The following is a 14,448-nucleotide window of genomic DNA, read 5'->3' on the forward strand; positions in this document are numbered from 1 at the left end:
CCACTACATGCATCTGACAGCTTTAGTTACCTTTAAGATGAAGATTTGACACTTTGGTTGATACAGAATAGAAGAATAGAACAGGTTTTTATTGTCACTGTTACATAAAACCCCAGTGAAAATCAGTTTAGCACTCTCCACATAGCTGCATTAAAAATAAACTATATGAGGCAATAAACAGACTAAAAATATATACATATATTATATACATTATATTATTGAATCTATTATTATATTACTAAGAAATTATTAAATATTATTGCATATTATATTAACATAAAAAGCTTTTAACCCTCCTGTATGTCGTGAGTGAAATTGACCAATTTTAAAGTGAAAACACCTAAAAAAAATGTTAAAAGTATTTTTTTCAGTATGAAACTTCTTCTGTTTGGGTTAATAACTGTAATCAACATATAAAATGAAAATGGTGATTTGCAACCCACCCTGAGCAGAAGAGGTGTCTCATTAAGAAAAAAAATCTAAATGTATATGTAGGTCTTTTCAATGCACTTTTTAAAGTTTTAACATGCATTTTTTTTTTTATGAAAAATGAGGGAATGATCCTTTATTGAACTATGATTTGTGAGAAGTAAAGAATAAATATTAAATGAAACGGTTGTTAATGGAGTTAATAATAAGATGTCAGAATTTTTGTATTTAAAATATATTTATTAGATTTCTTTGCATCTCAATTATTGCGATCCATTTAAAATATAATTTTCAAAAGCACTATGTCATCAGTATGTTTTAATTTCATGAAAGTAATATATATAGCCCTTTATTTTCAGTTGCAAGTACATCAAACACAGCAGCTTGTAGCCATAGAGTTAAAAAAACATCCTGAGTAATCATCGGAAAATCTGTTAGTGACACTCTAGTGTATTTGTTTGTTTGCTTCATGAAGGTTGTTTAAAGCAGGAAAAACAGTAGTTTGCAGAATCATGAGAAGTCTATTCGTACCAAGAAATATCCCACTTTTATAAAACTGATGAGCAAATGATTGTGTGATCAGTGGGGTGAAAGCAGTTACTGAGTCTGAGATGGTTGCATATTAAAGCTGGTCCTCTGTCGCTGCTGTGCAGTGAGGTCAACATTCATCAGGGTTCTGGTTCTCCCGGACCGGGCTTTACACCAGAACTCTTCACCGACTGTCCACACCTCCAGCAGCGCAGAGAAACCTCTAGTCCTGCAGCACTTCCCTCCGACAGCTCACCTTACTGTCCATCAACCTTATCTGTAGAGACAGAGATTAAATAGAGAATATTTACAGTCTGCAGCTGAGTTAGAAGACGGTATCTGCTCCTAGATTCCAATGTTAACTGTCTGTGATGATATAAAAGTGGAATATCCATGTAAATAAAGTGTCTACATGTAATTCTGCTTATTATTTTTAGGTGCACATAAAAATATAAATGTAAAAATAGTGGTAGAATATCCGTAGTAGAACATTTGCACTCTTATTTTGTACTACATTTTAAAGAAAAAAAAATATTTTTTAACCTTTACATGGGTACTCCAGAACTGGAAGACATTTCACCCATCAAATTTCAAATAATCCATGTACAAAATACTAAAACATGCAGCTGTTGTGTAAATGCTCTTATCCTCAGACCAAATCTAAAAAAAAACTAGGAGAAAAGAATGTTTGAAAATATTTTTTAAAATACCAAGTAAGTCTGGAGTTCCCCTAAAATACCATTTTTCTCTTGTTCCACCAGTCCAGATGACCAAACTGAATCTCAAATAAAACAGTTAAAATGACATTTAAATCTCCTTTTCTTGGTATTATTTTTTCATTGATGTCTCTTGTTATTGTAGGAACATTTTTTAATCAACATAATATTTTAATAATTATTATCCATCAAACGTGTCCCACAAAATGTTAGCAGAACCTGTTGATGACGTTTTTGTCGTTCTCTCTTTCACTTCTGTTGTTTTGTGCCAACCATTAATAAATTATCCATTTATTAAAGTCAGATACTCTGATTATACATTATAAATAGACTAATATTAAATAGGGTCATTACTATTTACCAGTATGCAAAAGTTAAAGAAAAAAACAACCCTGCTGGAAGATGCACTACTACTTTAGGTTCTTTATTCTCAGTGGACACATCATATATGCAGTAAAGTTGGTAAAAACACATTTTTAGGATCCATAGAGCACAAAAGTAAACATCACCACTCTAACAGCAGCTACAGCCTCGTGTTGGGATAAAATCTGATTGTTTTGTACCTTTAGGGACGAACTTCAGTGAGTCGCTGAATATTCAGAAGCGTGACAGCCCTTTGGAAGGCCCGTCGTTCACAAACTCATGGCCCAGTCCGTTTCCACACTTCCCACAACGCACCTGGAAGAAAGCATACATGTGACTCTGCAAGTGATTTTTAGCAACAGATATCAAGTCCTAAATGGATTATAGTTGGTGATATACAGACAGGTGACAAATTAAAGGAAAACTCATTTTTAGTCTGGGTTCTTTATTATCATCATCAAAGCATTAAATGGGGGAATATCTTTTGTGAGAATAGTGATCCATCCCTCCAGTAGAGTTCTAGAGATGTAAAGAATCAATGTCAAGGTGTTTTGGTGCTATATGGTGACCCAATACCCTACTAAGACACTACATGTAGGTTTGTCCTTTTACTTGTCATCAGTTTAAACTGATTATACAGGTGCAAAATTGTGCAGAAAAGTGCATTTATACTGCAAATCCTTAAAAACAATGCAATAAAAGACCAACACCTTGTAAGCTCCACGTCTCTCCTCACGCTTGGACACACTGTCCTCCTGGATGGTCTCTGTGAAGGCTGGCCAGGGTGAGGAATGTTCGTACTTGGAGCGGCTGGAGAACAGTTGGTGGTCACACTTGGAGCAAACGTAAATCCCTAAAGAGTAAAAAATGAGAAAATGCAATCAAAACACAATATTTAATACGCATGTGGAGCTATAGCACTGTTCAAAAGTTTGGGGTCACTCAGACAATTCCATGTTTTCCATGAAAACTCCCACTTTTATCCATGTGCTAACATAACTGCACAAGGGTTTTCTAATCATTAATGAGCCTTTCAACACCATTAGCTAACACAATGTAGCATTAGAACACAGGAGTGATGGTTGCTGGAAATGTTCCTCTGTACCCCTATGGAGATATTCCATTAAAAATCAGCTGTTTCTAGCTACAATAGTCATTTACCACATTAACAATGTCTACACTGGATTTATCATTCATTTAATGGCATCCTCTTTGAAAAAAACTGCTTTTCTTTCAAAAATAAGGACATTTCTAAGTGACTCCAAACTTTTGAACGGTAGTAAGTGTACATGAATTAAAGTTGCTCTTATTATGTTAAAGCTGCTCAAAAATAAGCTAAAGTTGTTCTACATTAATTAAAGTTGCTCCATACTCAAGAAAGTTGCTGTATATTAAAGTTGCTCTAAATTAGCTAAAGTCGTTCTAGGGAGCTAATGTTGCTTTATATTAGTTAAAGTTGCTCAAAAATGAGTTAAAGTTGACCGACACAAAGGTTTTCTAATCATCAATTTACCACATTAAGAATGTCTAGACTGGATTTTTGATTCATTTAATGTCATCTTTATTGAAAAAAAACTGCTTTTCCTTCAAAAATAAGGACAGTAGTGTCAATAATCAGAAGGTGGTATTGAGGAGGAGTGTCTGAGACAGCTTTGAGAAGACAATTTTTTTAAAATTTTATTTAAGTTTTTGCATTCTGTGGCAAACTTTTCCTGCTCTTGAGTGTCCAATAAACCCACAAGTGAACTGAAAATGAGCACTGACTGATCATTTTCTTTTTTTCAAGCACGTTGGAATAATTTATATTTCAGTGCAGGCGGAAGTCAAAAAAATATTAGTATTATTAATACAGAAGATAATGCACAATATGAACAATGATGTGGCTCATTTTAATACTCTACAACAGCTCTGATCATAATACATAATCTTTGCACACTATTATGCTTTAAGAAAGTGTTTTCTTTAAATAAAAGTCCAGTTTCTCATTTCTAGTTTTGTGCCTGAGTTGCTGTGTAACCTGTTTACTAACTGCCAAGTTTGTCCATTATTAATGCGGAACTTATAAATATATTAACGCAGGTGTTGACTAATGTTTCCATGCTTGTTTTATTTGTTTTTTATTGGGGTTTCCTTTAAATTGCAACAGAAATGACGATGTTTTGTAGTATTGAGGGGTTAAAGGGTGTGTGTTTTTAAATGTTTCAGCTGAATCCAGTTTTGTGGTTGGGTTGTTGTGTAATCTCTTTATCAGCTGACAGGTTTTTCCATTATTTCTGCCAACATCAGTTCAGCTCATTTTCTTCTTCAAGGGTGGTAGAACAAGTTACCGTATAATAATTTAGTGAATGTAGCATAAATAAATAAATGAATGAATAAATATTCCACCACAGAAGAAGGAGAACAATCTAAACATAGGAGTTTTTAATATTTTAACACAAGTACTGTTTCCTTGTTTATTTTTTGTTCGTTTTTGTTGTGAGTTTCCTTTAAACTGCAAAAGAAATCACCACGTTTTACAGTTTTAACTCGAATAAATAATGTTAAATTTGTGTTTCGAAATGTTCAATCAATCAATCAATCAATCAATCACAATGTATTTATAGAGCACTTTACAGCAACATAAAAGAAGACCAAAGTGCTTTCCATCAGCATGATAAAGCAAAACAATACAATTTGGTTACTACAAAACCACAAAACCATAAAAAACATAAAACCATGAAAGCCATAAAAACCATAAAACCATAAAAGCCATCAAACCAAAATGCAGCACAGATGAATCAGTAACATTTAAATGAGGCATTTTGGGCAACATGAGAATAAAACGATCCTAGGAGTCGAAGGCACGTCTGAATAGGTGGGTTTTTTAAATCCAGTTTTGTGACTGAGTTGTGTTAGAAAAGTTCATCAGCTGCCAGGTTTTTCCATTATTTCTGCCAATATCGGAGGCTCATTTTCTTCTTCAAGGGTTTAAGAATAATTCAAAAATAATTTAGTGAATGTAGCATAAATAAATAAATAAATATTCCACCACAGAAGAACACGAAATATTTCAAAGGACTTATTCACACTTTAACACAGGTAATCAGGTTTCCATGCTTCTTTTGTTTGTTGTTTTATTGAGTTCCCTTTAAACTGTAACAGAATTAACAACCGTGTGCTGTTTTAATTCGGATAAATAATGTTAAATTTGTGTGTTTTTAAATGATTAAAAGTCCAGCTTCTCGTTTTTAAAGCTAAATCCAGTTGTGTAACTAACTTGTTGAGTAACCTGAACACGGATTACAAAATTTTACAAGCCAACACGTATTTTTTCCATTATTTTCAGAACCAGTTCTTTAGTTTTTTTTGTTGAAATATGTACAGTGACTGAGTCCTACAGGGTTTTCTGTCCTACATGGAGTTTAATTCGACCTACACCGCAGTTTGAAAAGTTGTCTCCGCTAGCAGAGCTGTTAGCTAACAGTTAGCTAGCTGGTTATCGTCAACTTCCGCTGCAAACAAACTACACCCGGGACGAAAACGTTACAAACAGAGTAGAAAAAGTGGAATTCGTGCAGGTACCTGGTTTAAAATGGTCTTTATAGACCTCTCCACTGCGGAATGAGCAGAACGACATCTTTCTTTCCGTCACTCTGAGCACTTTAATCCGCCTCCTTGTTTACGGACGGGCAGAAACGGTCTGACTTTCAAAATAAAACCATACAAAGTCAAGACCTTTAGTATTTGATCATGTGTGCACTGATGAACAATATTTTGTCTTTATGACTTCCAGCTGCTTACATGCAATGAAATAGAAATAGAATTGACACGTAATTAATATCTTAGACTTTTATTTTGTTCAGTCGTCACTGATAAAATTCTAAAAAGTTAATATAAAAGTAATGACTTTTTGTTGTTGATTTTTGCTTTTAAATGACTTTCAGCTGCTTATATGCAATAGAACTGAAATAGAATCGAAACATATTAGACTTCTATTGTGGTCCATTATTAATAATCAATTAAATAAATACATTCTAGAAAGTTATTGTATTGTATTTTATTATATGTAATACATTTTTGTTGGTTTTTTTAGATATATATGGCCTCCAAGATCTTTTATGCACTAATAATAAAAGCAGAATCGACTCTATTAATATCTAAGACTTTTGTTTAATCATCAAAATTTGATTGAGTAAATATATCCTAGAAAGTTATTAGAAATCTCATATTTTTTTATTGCTGTTGTTTGTTTTTAATGGCTTCCAGCTGCTTATATGCATTATTAATACTAGAACCCACTGTCTATTTATATCTTTTGTTACCTTAATGTTATTGTGTTTAATCATCACCAACTGATCAATGAATACATCCTAAAACATTATTATAAAGGTTATAACTTTGTTTTTTATGGCCTCCGGCATCTTAAATGCAATAGTCATAAAAACAGAATTGATTTTGTATAAATATAAGACATTTATTTTGTTTGATCATCATTTACTGATAAAATCAATATATCCTAGAAAGTTTTTAGAAATCTAATAAGTTTTTGTTGTTGCTTTTTGCTTTTAAATGGCTTCCAGCTGCTTATATGCAAAATAAATAGAAATAGAACTGATTTCTTATAAATATCTTAGATTTCTATTCTGTTCAGTCAGCACTAATTGATAAAATGAAAACATCATAGAAAATAATCATAAACCTAATAACTTTCTGGATTGTTTTTTATGGCCTCCAACACCTTAAAGGCATCCACTCTATTAATATCTTAGACTTCAATTTCTTTTATCACTAACTGATTAATTAATACACCCTAAAAAAAAGTTATTATAAATAATATTATGCTGCTATTGAACACGTCCATGGATAAACTTATAATTTGAATTAATCTAAATGTAATAAAGAGATAATCCCTAAATTTACCAATTAGAAATTAAATTTCTTGTGCTGTCCTTAAAATGTACAATGCATCTGATTCTCGTTTTAAACCATGCAAAATTACCTTTTTTTGTATTTTAGATTAAAGATATACCTCTGCAATAAGATCACTGTGAAAACTGTGTTGTATTTGCTTTTTGTGCAGTTTGGTTGCTGTGGTGCCGTTTTCCTCATCTAACTGACTTTTATTGTGAAGGGCCAAACCAGAAGTTGTCTGGCGGTTTGCAGCGGATCTTAGTGCGGGCGGCTTGACAGCTCTCAGCTCCGTTAGCTGAGTTTGTCTCCGGTGGATGTCCACGCTGCCTCCGTGGATGCTGCTTTCCGGGACTCCCTCCTCCGACATGGACGCCACCATGTTCCGGCTGCGGTCGTTCGTCCACCGGCGACTGTACGCGGCGGCGGAGGAGATCCTGGGGGAGGTGGAGAAGACCATCACGTTAGCTGTGCACGAAGCCGAAGTTGGTCGATCCGAAGAGGCTGAAAGTCTGCGGCACCAGCTGGGCCTCCTGCGACGCACGGCAGGTCTGAGACGCTGCTTTAATGTCATGCACTGTTGTGTTTTGTTTGCAGGAGTGTGGTGGTGCTGGATGCAGGAGCGGCGTTACACTCTCACGCATGCGCACATGAGTCCACGCACTGCTGCTGCAAAAGTAGTAGAAATATTTGAATGGTTCACAGCCTTCACAGCACTTTTCCAGAAACTCTCACCAGGAGAAGATGCAGTATTTAATATTTCACATGTCATATCTTCTGCTGCAGAACTTCCATGTGAAACCCCACCGCTGCAAGAGAACCAAAGACCCTCCACACCAGAGCAATCCAGCTTCAGCCCCGAGCTCCCAGGACCTTCTAAATCTGCTGCAGATCTGTGCAGCAACAACTGGAACTTCTGCTCAGCCGAGACGGATTTGAAGCAGATTAAAGAGGAGCAGGAGGAACTTCAGGACGAGAGTGAAACATCTGAAGCTGCCTTTCGGCCTCCTGAAAATGTGAAAAGCGAGAAGCTGGAGGCACAAGTGTCTTATGCAATGCAGCCGGTTTCTTCAGACTGCTCTGCAGCACCGAGCAGCGACGAGGAGCTGGTGAGCAGCAAAGGAAAAGAGGCAGAAATGATGAAACAGGAGGTGAAGGTTTTGCAAGGAAGAAGCGGCGGCAACAACAAGAACGGCCAAGCTGCTTTTAAGAGTCATTCCGCTAAAGGCCAGAAAGATCGCAGCTTTTGCCATCTGTGCGGAAAAGGATTTCAGTACATCGGCTCTTTGATGAAGCACATAAAAACCCACGAGGGCAAAACTAACTGCAGCTTCTGCGGGACGACTCAGCAGTCCACGAAGGAGCTGGTGACCCATCTGAAAGGATGCCACAGCAAGGCGTATGTTTGTGACATCTGCGGGAAGACTTTCTCCAACAAACGTTGTCTCCGGCTACATGAAAAAATACACACAGGCCTGAAGGAGTTCGTGTGCCAAGAATGCGGGAAAACGTTCCACCGCCGAGAGCATCTCATCGTACACGTGAGGACTCATTCCGGGGAGAAACCGTATCACTGTGACATCTGCGGGAAAGCGTTCAGTCAGAGCCAGAACCTCACCATTCACAAGAGGAGTCATTCGGGGGAGAGACCGTACCATTGCGGCCTGTGCGGGAAACTTTTCAACACCAGCAGCCACCTGAAGACGCACATGAGATACCACTCAGGGGAGAAACCGTATCCGTGTGATATCTGCGGGAAACGTTTCCGTCAGAGTGGACAGATGACGAGACACAGGACCACCCATACGGGAGAGAGGCCTTACGCCTGCCATCTCTGCGGCATGAGGTACAGGTTTGCACCGAATCTTAAGGTGCACTTGCAGACTCACGATAAGGCGGCTGCTGCATCTCAACAGTGAAATTTACCAGAAAGCTTTACATGCACAGCGTAACTCGGATTTATTCACTGAGGGGAGGGACGACATGCAGCATCCAATGAGTTCATCTACAAATCATGTTATATTTATTAACTGTAACCTGTCAGAAAGTTATGTATTTGACAGAAGCAGCCTCAGAAATAACATTTTAGTTACTCAAAGCTGCCACAGAAATACGATGGAGTCATTAAATATAATTAAAAACACTTTAAATTAAAGCTGCAAGCAGCGTTGGTTGGGTCCTCACATCCTTGCTGGTCAGCGAATCCAAGCATGTCCACCAGGTGGTGCTGCGACTGAGAGTGTAAAACGGCTGATGGCCTTGTTGATGGCGATCTATCAAAACTGTCCACCAGGTGGCGCTATCACTGTGAATGTATATCAGCCTAGCTATGTTATCAGGGCCAGACTGATCACACAGGTAAAGTTAGAGGCAGATTGGAGCATGTACAGGCCAGTTACACAGCACTTCCTGTTTCATGGTGACCCCTCCACCAGGTGGCGCTCTCTCTGTGACTGTATTTTAGTCTATAGAATTCATCAGGGCCAGACTGTGATCACACATGTAAAGTTAGAGGCAGACTGGAGCATGTACAGGCCAGTTACACAACACTTCCTGTTTCATCACCAACTGTCGAAATCCCATCAGCTGCCATTTCCACACCCTCAGACATTTGCGGAGCATTTTAATAATTTTTGATCACTCATGCCTGGTGTACATCGTGGCCAAATTTGAGCTCTGTCAAGGTTACCCTGTTTGAGTTTATAGCTTTTGAAAATGGGCAAAAATTGGTTCAAAATCGTCAAAAATATGTCACACAATTCAAAATGGCCAACTTCCTGTTGTGTTTTAGATATAGATATTTAGACATTTTTGTGCATCTTGACGAGTTACATATGTGTTCTAAATTTCATAGCTGTCGGTGGCACGTCCTGGTCGTAGAGCCTGTTTGAAATTTTGGCTTACACCTATGCAACGTCCAAAAAATAGCTTATTTTTCGCTGGTCCTGATGTGTGTGCAAATTTTCACGCATTTTCAAGTATTTTTAGGCCTTCAAAATTGTGATTCAAAAAACGGTAGAAAAAATAAAAAGAAGAAACCCATGGATTGGTGCTCAGACCTTAATTATGCAGACTGATTAAACCTCTGCTTAAAATCTCAGCACATGAAGTCTTCTCTGATTAACCTGGAAGTCGGCCTGTAAACCCAAGCAGTTTATTTAATTCTGTGATTATACATCAGCTCTGTCAGCCTCTACTGCAGAGTTCAAACTGATTTCCCCTCGTCTTTTTCCTCGAATCTGGTCCGAGCTGATGTTTGCTGCAGATTATTTGCAGATGTGAGTGGCTTAAGATCTGATCTTAAACCTCCTGAACTGATGCAGACTCAGGGGTCGATATTTAGGGGTGAAGATCTGGAAGATTATCGAGTAAAGCAGCAGATACTGTTATCAAACATCACATTAACTGTAGCTACAGGTAATAAAAGTGATAAAATCTCACCTCCACAACCTTTTTTCTCATTCAGGATTGTTTAGTCTTGCTTTAGCTTGACGTCAAAATCATTTTGTGAGATCTTAATGCCCAAAGAAACTAAGCAAGAATAATTTCCAGTGTGCACAAAGTCACCTCCCACAGCTGCAAAAGGGAAATTTCTCAGCATAGTTTTGCATTTTATAAAAATCCATCAAGAGATTTATGTTACATTTGCTAAAAATACAGCAGTGACAAACAATCCTGAGCTGTTCTGTCTTCAAATTGGAAAATAGAAGATGCTTTTATTTCCCCAAAAACATTATTTAATGTTGCATTATTTAAACCCGGGATGTCAACGATTTTTTAGTTCAGGTTCCACATTCAGCCCAATTTGATCTCCAGTGATCCGGAGCAGTAAAATCACAGCATAATAACCAATAAATAACCACAACTCCAAATTTGTATTTTAGTGCAAAACAGTACATTCTGAAAATGTTCAAATTTAAGGAAATATCTTTTTACAAAACATAAGTTAAAAAATAAGTAACATGCCTCAGTTCATTTCCACATTACAACTTACAGATCACAGAGTATCAGCAAAGGAACACAACATTTAGCCTCAGGTATCTGGAACTGAACAATATCGTATTTTACTTTATGATCAAAGCCACAAAAGTCAGACGAAAAGCAAGAAAAACAAGACAAAATATTACAAAAATGAGACACAAAATGACAAAAATTAGACATAAAATGACAAAAAATTTGATACCAAATGACAAAAAAACAACAAAAACAAGACAAAATATTCAAAAATGAGACACAAAATCACAAAAATGAGTCATAAAATGGCAAAAATGACACAAAATGGCACAAACGAGACAAAAAAACAAGCCAAAGTATTGCAAAAATGAGACATGAAACAACAAACGTGAGAAACAAAACGACAAAAAATGAGACAACACAAAAGACAAAAAATTTATCAAAAGAGTTACAAAGCAGCAAAAACAGACACAAAACAACAAAAACAAGTCAAAAAATTACACAAATGACACAAACGAGACAAAAAATGACAAAAACGAGAAACAAAACAACAAAAATGTGAGACAAACAAGTCAAACAAAAAAAAGACAATATTACAAAAATTAGACACAAAGTGACAAAAGAACAATGAACAATCTAGTATTTTACTTTATGATCAAAACAACTTGTCATGGTCTAGAAATTATTTTAAATTTATAGTTTTACAAATTTACAATTTGCAGTTAATGTCTTTCTGTAATTTCTACACTTTACAAATTGGACCAGATTGGACCCTTTGGTGGGCCGGTTTTGGCCCGCGGGCCGCATGTTTGACACCCCTGATTTAAACACACAATCAGACAGACTAAAGGTAGATTATTAAATAAAATTTGCTGCATGTGAACTTAGTCCCTCCCCTCGTTGTCGCACAAACACATCTGTTGTGATGTTTTTATACGGTATTTTTTCAAAAATATAGAAGAGCTGATTTACCCGTTTGAAATAGATTCATTGACTCATTTAGGTTTCTGTAGGCTGCTAAAGATTGTTGGTAATTACCTGATTAGCTGATGGATTGATCCATCTCTGCAGCTCTTATTTTCATACATGTCATGTGTGTGTTTTTACATATTGACCCGTGTCGTGTCTTCTTGTGGTGAGACCAAATTTGTTGGATAATAAAGTTTAATATGCTGTAAATTCACATTGTGTGTTTGTGGCCACCTGGTAGAAATAATTATATCCACATTATCCCATGAACATCTCATACATAAAGCTGCCTACTTGCTATTAAACATGATGTAGTAGAATGTAAACCTGCACAAAAACACTCAAGTAAAGTGCAAATATCTCAAATTTATACACCAAAATATATGTTCCTACAACATAGCAGTACAATAGTGACAGTATTTTACTTTGTTTTTACAAAGGTACTATAGTAATGTGCTTAAACAGTTAATTTCTGTGTAATTTAATGCAGTATTTCAAAGTAAAATATGAGGTTTACTGTTAAATATTGTGACTAGACTTTCCAGTAATGCCACTGTAATCAACTTTAACTGCCTCTAAATTGCAAGAACTTTCTTCTTTTAAAACTTGTAAAGTGAATTTCTTTGAGATTTTTGGACAAGACAACTGAAGGAACTCTTTCGCCATTATTTTGACATTTCACATATGTTTAACTAATAAAAAACCTTGAGATGACATATTTACTCAATTAACTTGTTTGCTGATTGACAGAACATAGTTTGGCAGAATTTTCTTCATTAAAAAAAGGTCAAAAATTCTTACTTTCACTCCTTTTAAATGTAAGAATTTGCAGTTCTTTATTTTCTTAGATTGTAAACTGATTTTCTTTGGATTTTTTGGACAAAATAAGCCAACAGAAGGAATTTTTTCACCATTTTTTGACATTTCACATATGATTAACCAATAAAAAAAGCCACGAGATGACACATTTACTCAGCTAATTTGTTTGCTGATTGACAGAACATGGTTTGACATCAATTTCTTTTTTGAAAAAGGCCAAAATTCTCTGTTTCCCACCTTTTAAATGTGAGTACAGTACTTGAGTACTTCGTTATGCTGACTAGTTGAACAAACTCTGTTCTATTTGCTACGGTGGCCGAGAGGTGCAAACCAAATTTACATAATGCAAAACACTTTTACAACCTCCAAGACAAATTTACAAGCGACAAAACACTTTTACAAGTCCAAAAACATTTTTACAAATCCAAATGTAACCGGAAAGGGAATGTCCCAACTCCGGGGTTGAAGCGGAAGTGACGACGAGGAGTGGCTAATGCACTCTGTCGGTCTGATCTGCGCCATTTAAACACTCTAAAGACCGACCACACGAAAAACAAAACCGCGTCAATCGGTTCATATGTTCCCCACAAAACGGGCAAAACATCACCTGCTCGCTGTCCGTTGCATTAGCCGCTCCTCATCGTCACTTCCGCTTCAACCCCGGAGTTGGGACATTCCCTTTCCGGTTACATTTGGACTTGTAAAAGTGTTTTTGGACTTGTAAAAGTGTTTTTGGACTAGTAAAAGTGTTTTGTCGCTTGTAAATTTGTCTTGGAGGTTGTAAAAGTGTTTTACATTATGTAAATTTGGTTTGCACCTCTCGGCCACCGTAATTTGCACAATAAAATGCTTTTTCATTCTTTGAAAGCTCTTGAATCCAAATGAAGACAGATTTATTCTGCAGTTTGTCCAACAGGAGGCAGCAAAGTTGTTCTTTACCAGTCAGATTAAAGAGTCCAGATGCTTACAGCTTCATGTGAGACTGAAAAGTGCTTTAACTCATATTATTCACATAAATACTGTTACAGGATTTAAAACCTTCCAGCAGCACAGTCACAGTCAGTTTTATCACTGAGGTAACTTTTAAATCATACTCAGATTCCTCTGTCTGCAACTGGTCACCAGAAAACTGGATTAAACACCCTAAAAAAGCTTATTTTATTAAAATACTCGACTCTTTTAATCATCAACCAACACAGTGAATGAGTTATATTTACATATCTTAGTAAAAGTAGTTACATGTCCATTTTTAAAAAATGTTTTTAGAATGTATTTCTTCATGCAATCAGTTAAATGTCATGATTCTGCACTGAAAGACAGAAATAATTACCTAAATTTCTTTGATTTTAATGTCTAATTAAGTCCCACACTATCAGAACAAGGCTGGCTGATGTTTTCATTCTTTTTCTCAATTAATTATTGCTTCTCAAATAGCAAAAATATTTCATTCATATTAGACCATAATTCCAGTTTATTGGTAAAGCATTTTTTTCTTAAGATATGATAAGATAAGATAAAAATGTTATTAATCAGAAAAGAAATTCTTAAAACTTCATGCTAATATTATTCAACTGCATTATGCAACTTTACAGCAGTTTCTTTAAGTTCCTGGTACCAGATTTTCAACTGATATTCCAACTTGTTTTCTGAAGATGAGATAAGATAAAAATTGTATTAATACCCAAAAGGACATTCTTAAATCTCATAAAAAATATCACTCAGCTGTATAGTACAACTTTAAAGCAATTTTATCAGTCATGTTAACATTTAGATTTTATTAATT

At 35.9% G+C, this 14,448-nt stretch overlaps 2 protein-coding genes across 2 annotated transcripts; one reads left to right on the forward strand and one right to left on the reverse strand.

The window, feature by feature from the left end:
* Positions 1-648: 648 nt before the first annotated feature.
* LOC111578197 (methionine-R-sulfoxide reductase B1-A-like) lies at positions 649-5,750 on the reverse strand. The gene is made up of 4 exons (XM_023284849.3): positions 5,598-5,750; positions 2,747-2,889; positions 2,237-2,351; positions 649-1,234 (listed from the first exon to the last, which is right to left on the reverse strand). The coding sequence occupies exons 1-4, from the start codon at positions 5,650-5,652 to the stop codon at positions 1,215-1,217; spliced, it is 333 nt and encodes a 110-aa protein (XP_023140617.1). The 5' UTR covers positions 5,653-5,750; the 3' UTR covers positions 649-1,214.
* A 1,433-nt stretch (positions 5,751-7,183) lies between these two features.
* On the forward strand, positions 7,184-12,056 carry LOC111578196 (zinc finger protein 568-like). The gene is made up of 2 exons (XM_023284848.3): positions 7,184-7,472; positions 7,710-12,056. Exons 1-2 carry the CDS (start codon positions 7,241-7,243, stop codon positions 8,840-8,842), a joined length of 1,365 nt encoding a protein of 454 aa, XP_023140616.2. The 5' UTR covers positions 7,184-7,240; the 3' UTR covers positions 8,843-12,056.
* The last annotated feature ends 2,392 nt before the right edge of the window (positions 12,057-14,448 follow it).

Source organism: Amphiprion ocellaris, chromosome 19 (genome assembly GCF_022539595.1).
Source record: "Amphiprion ocellaris isolate individual 3 ecotype Okinawa chromosome 19, ASM2253959v1, whole genome shotgun sequence".
Classification (NCBI taxonomy): Eukaryota; Metazoa; Chordata; class Actinopteri; family Pomacentridae; genus Amphiprion; species Amphiprion ocellaris.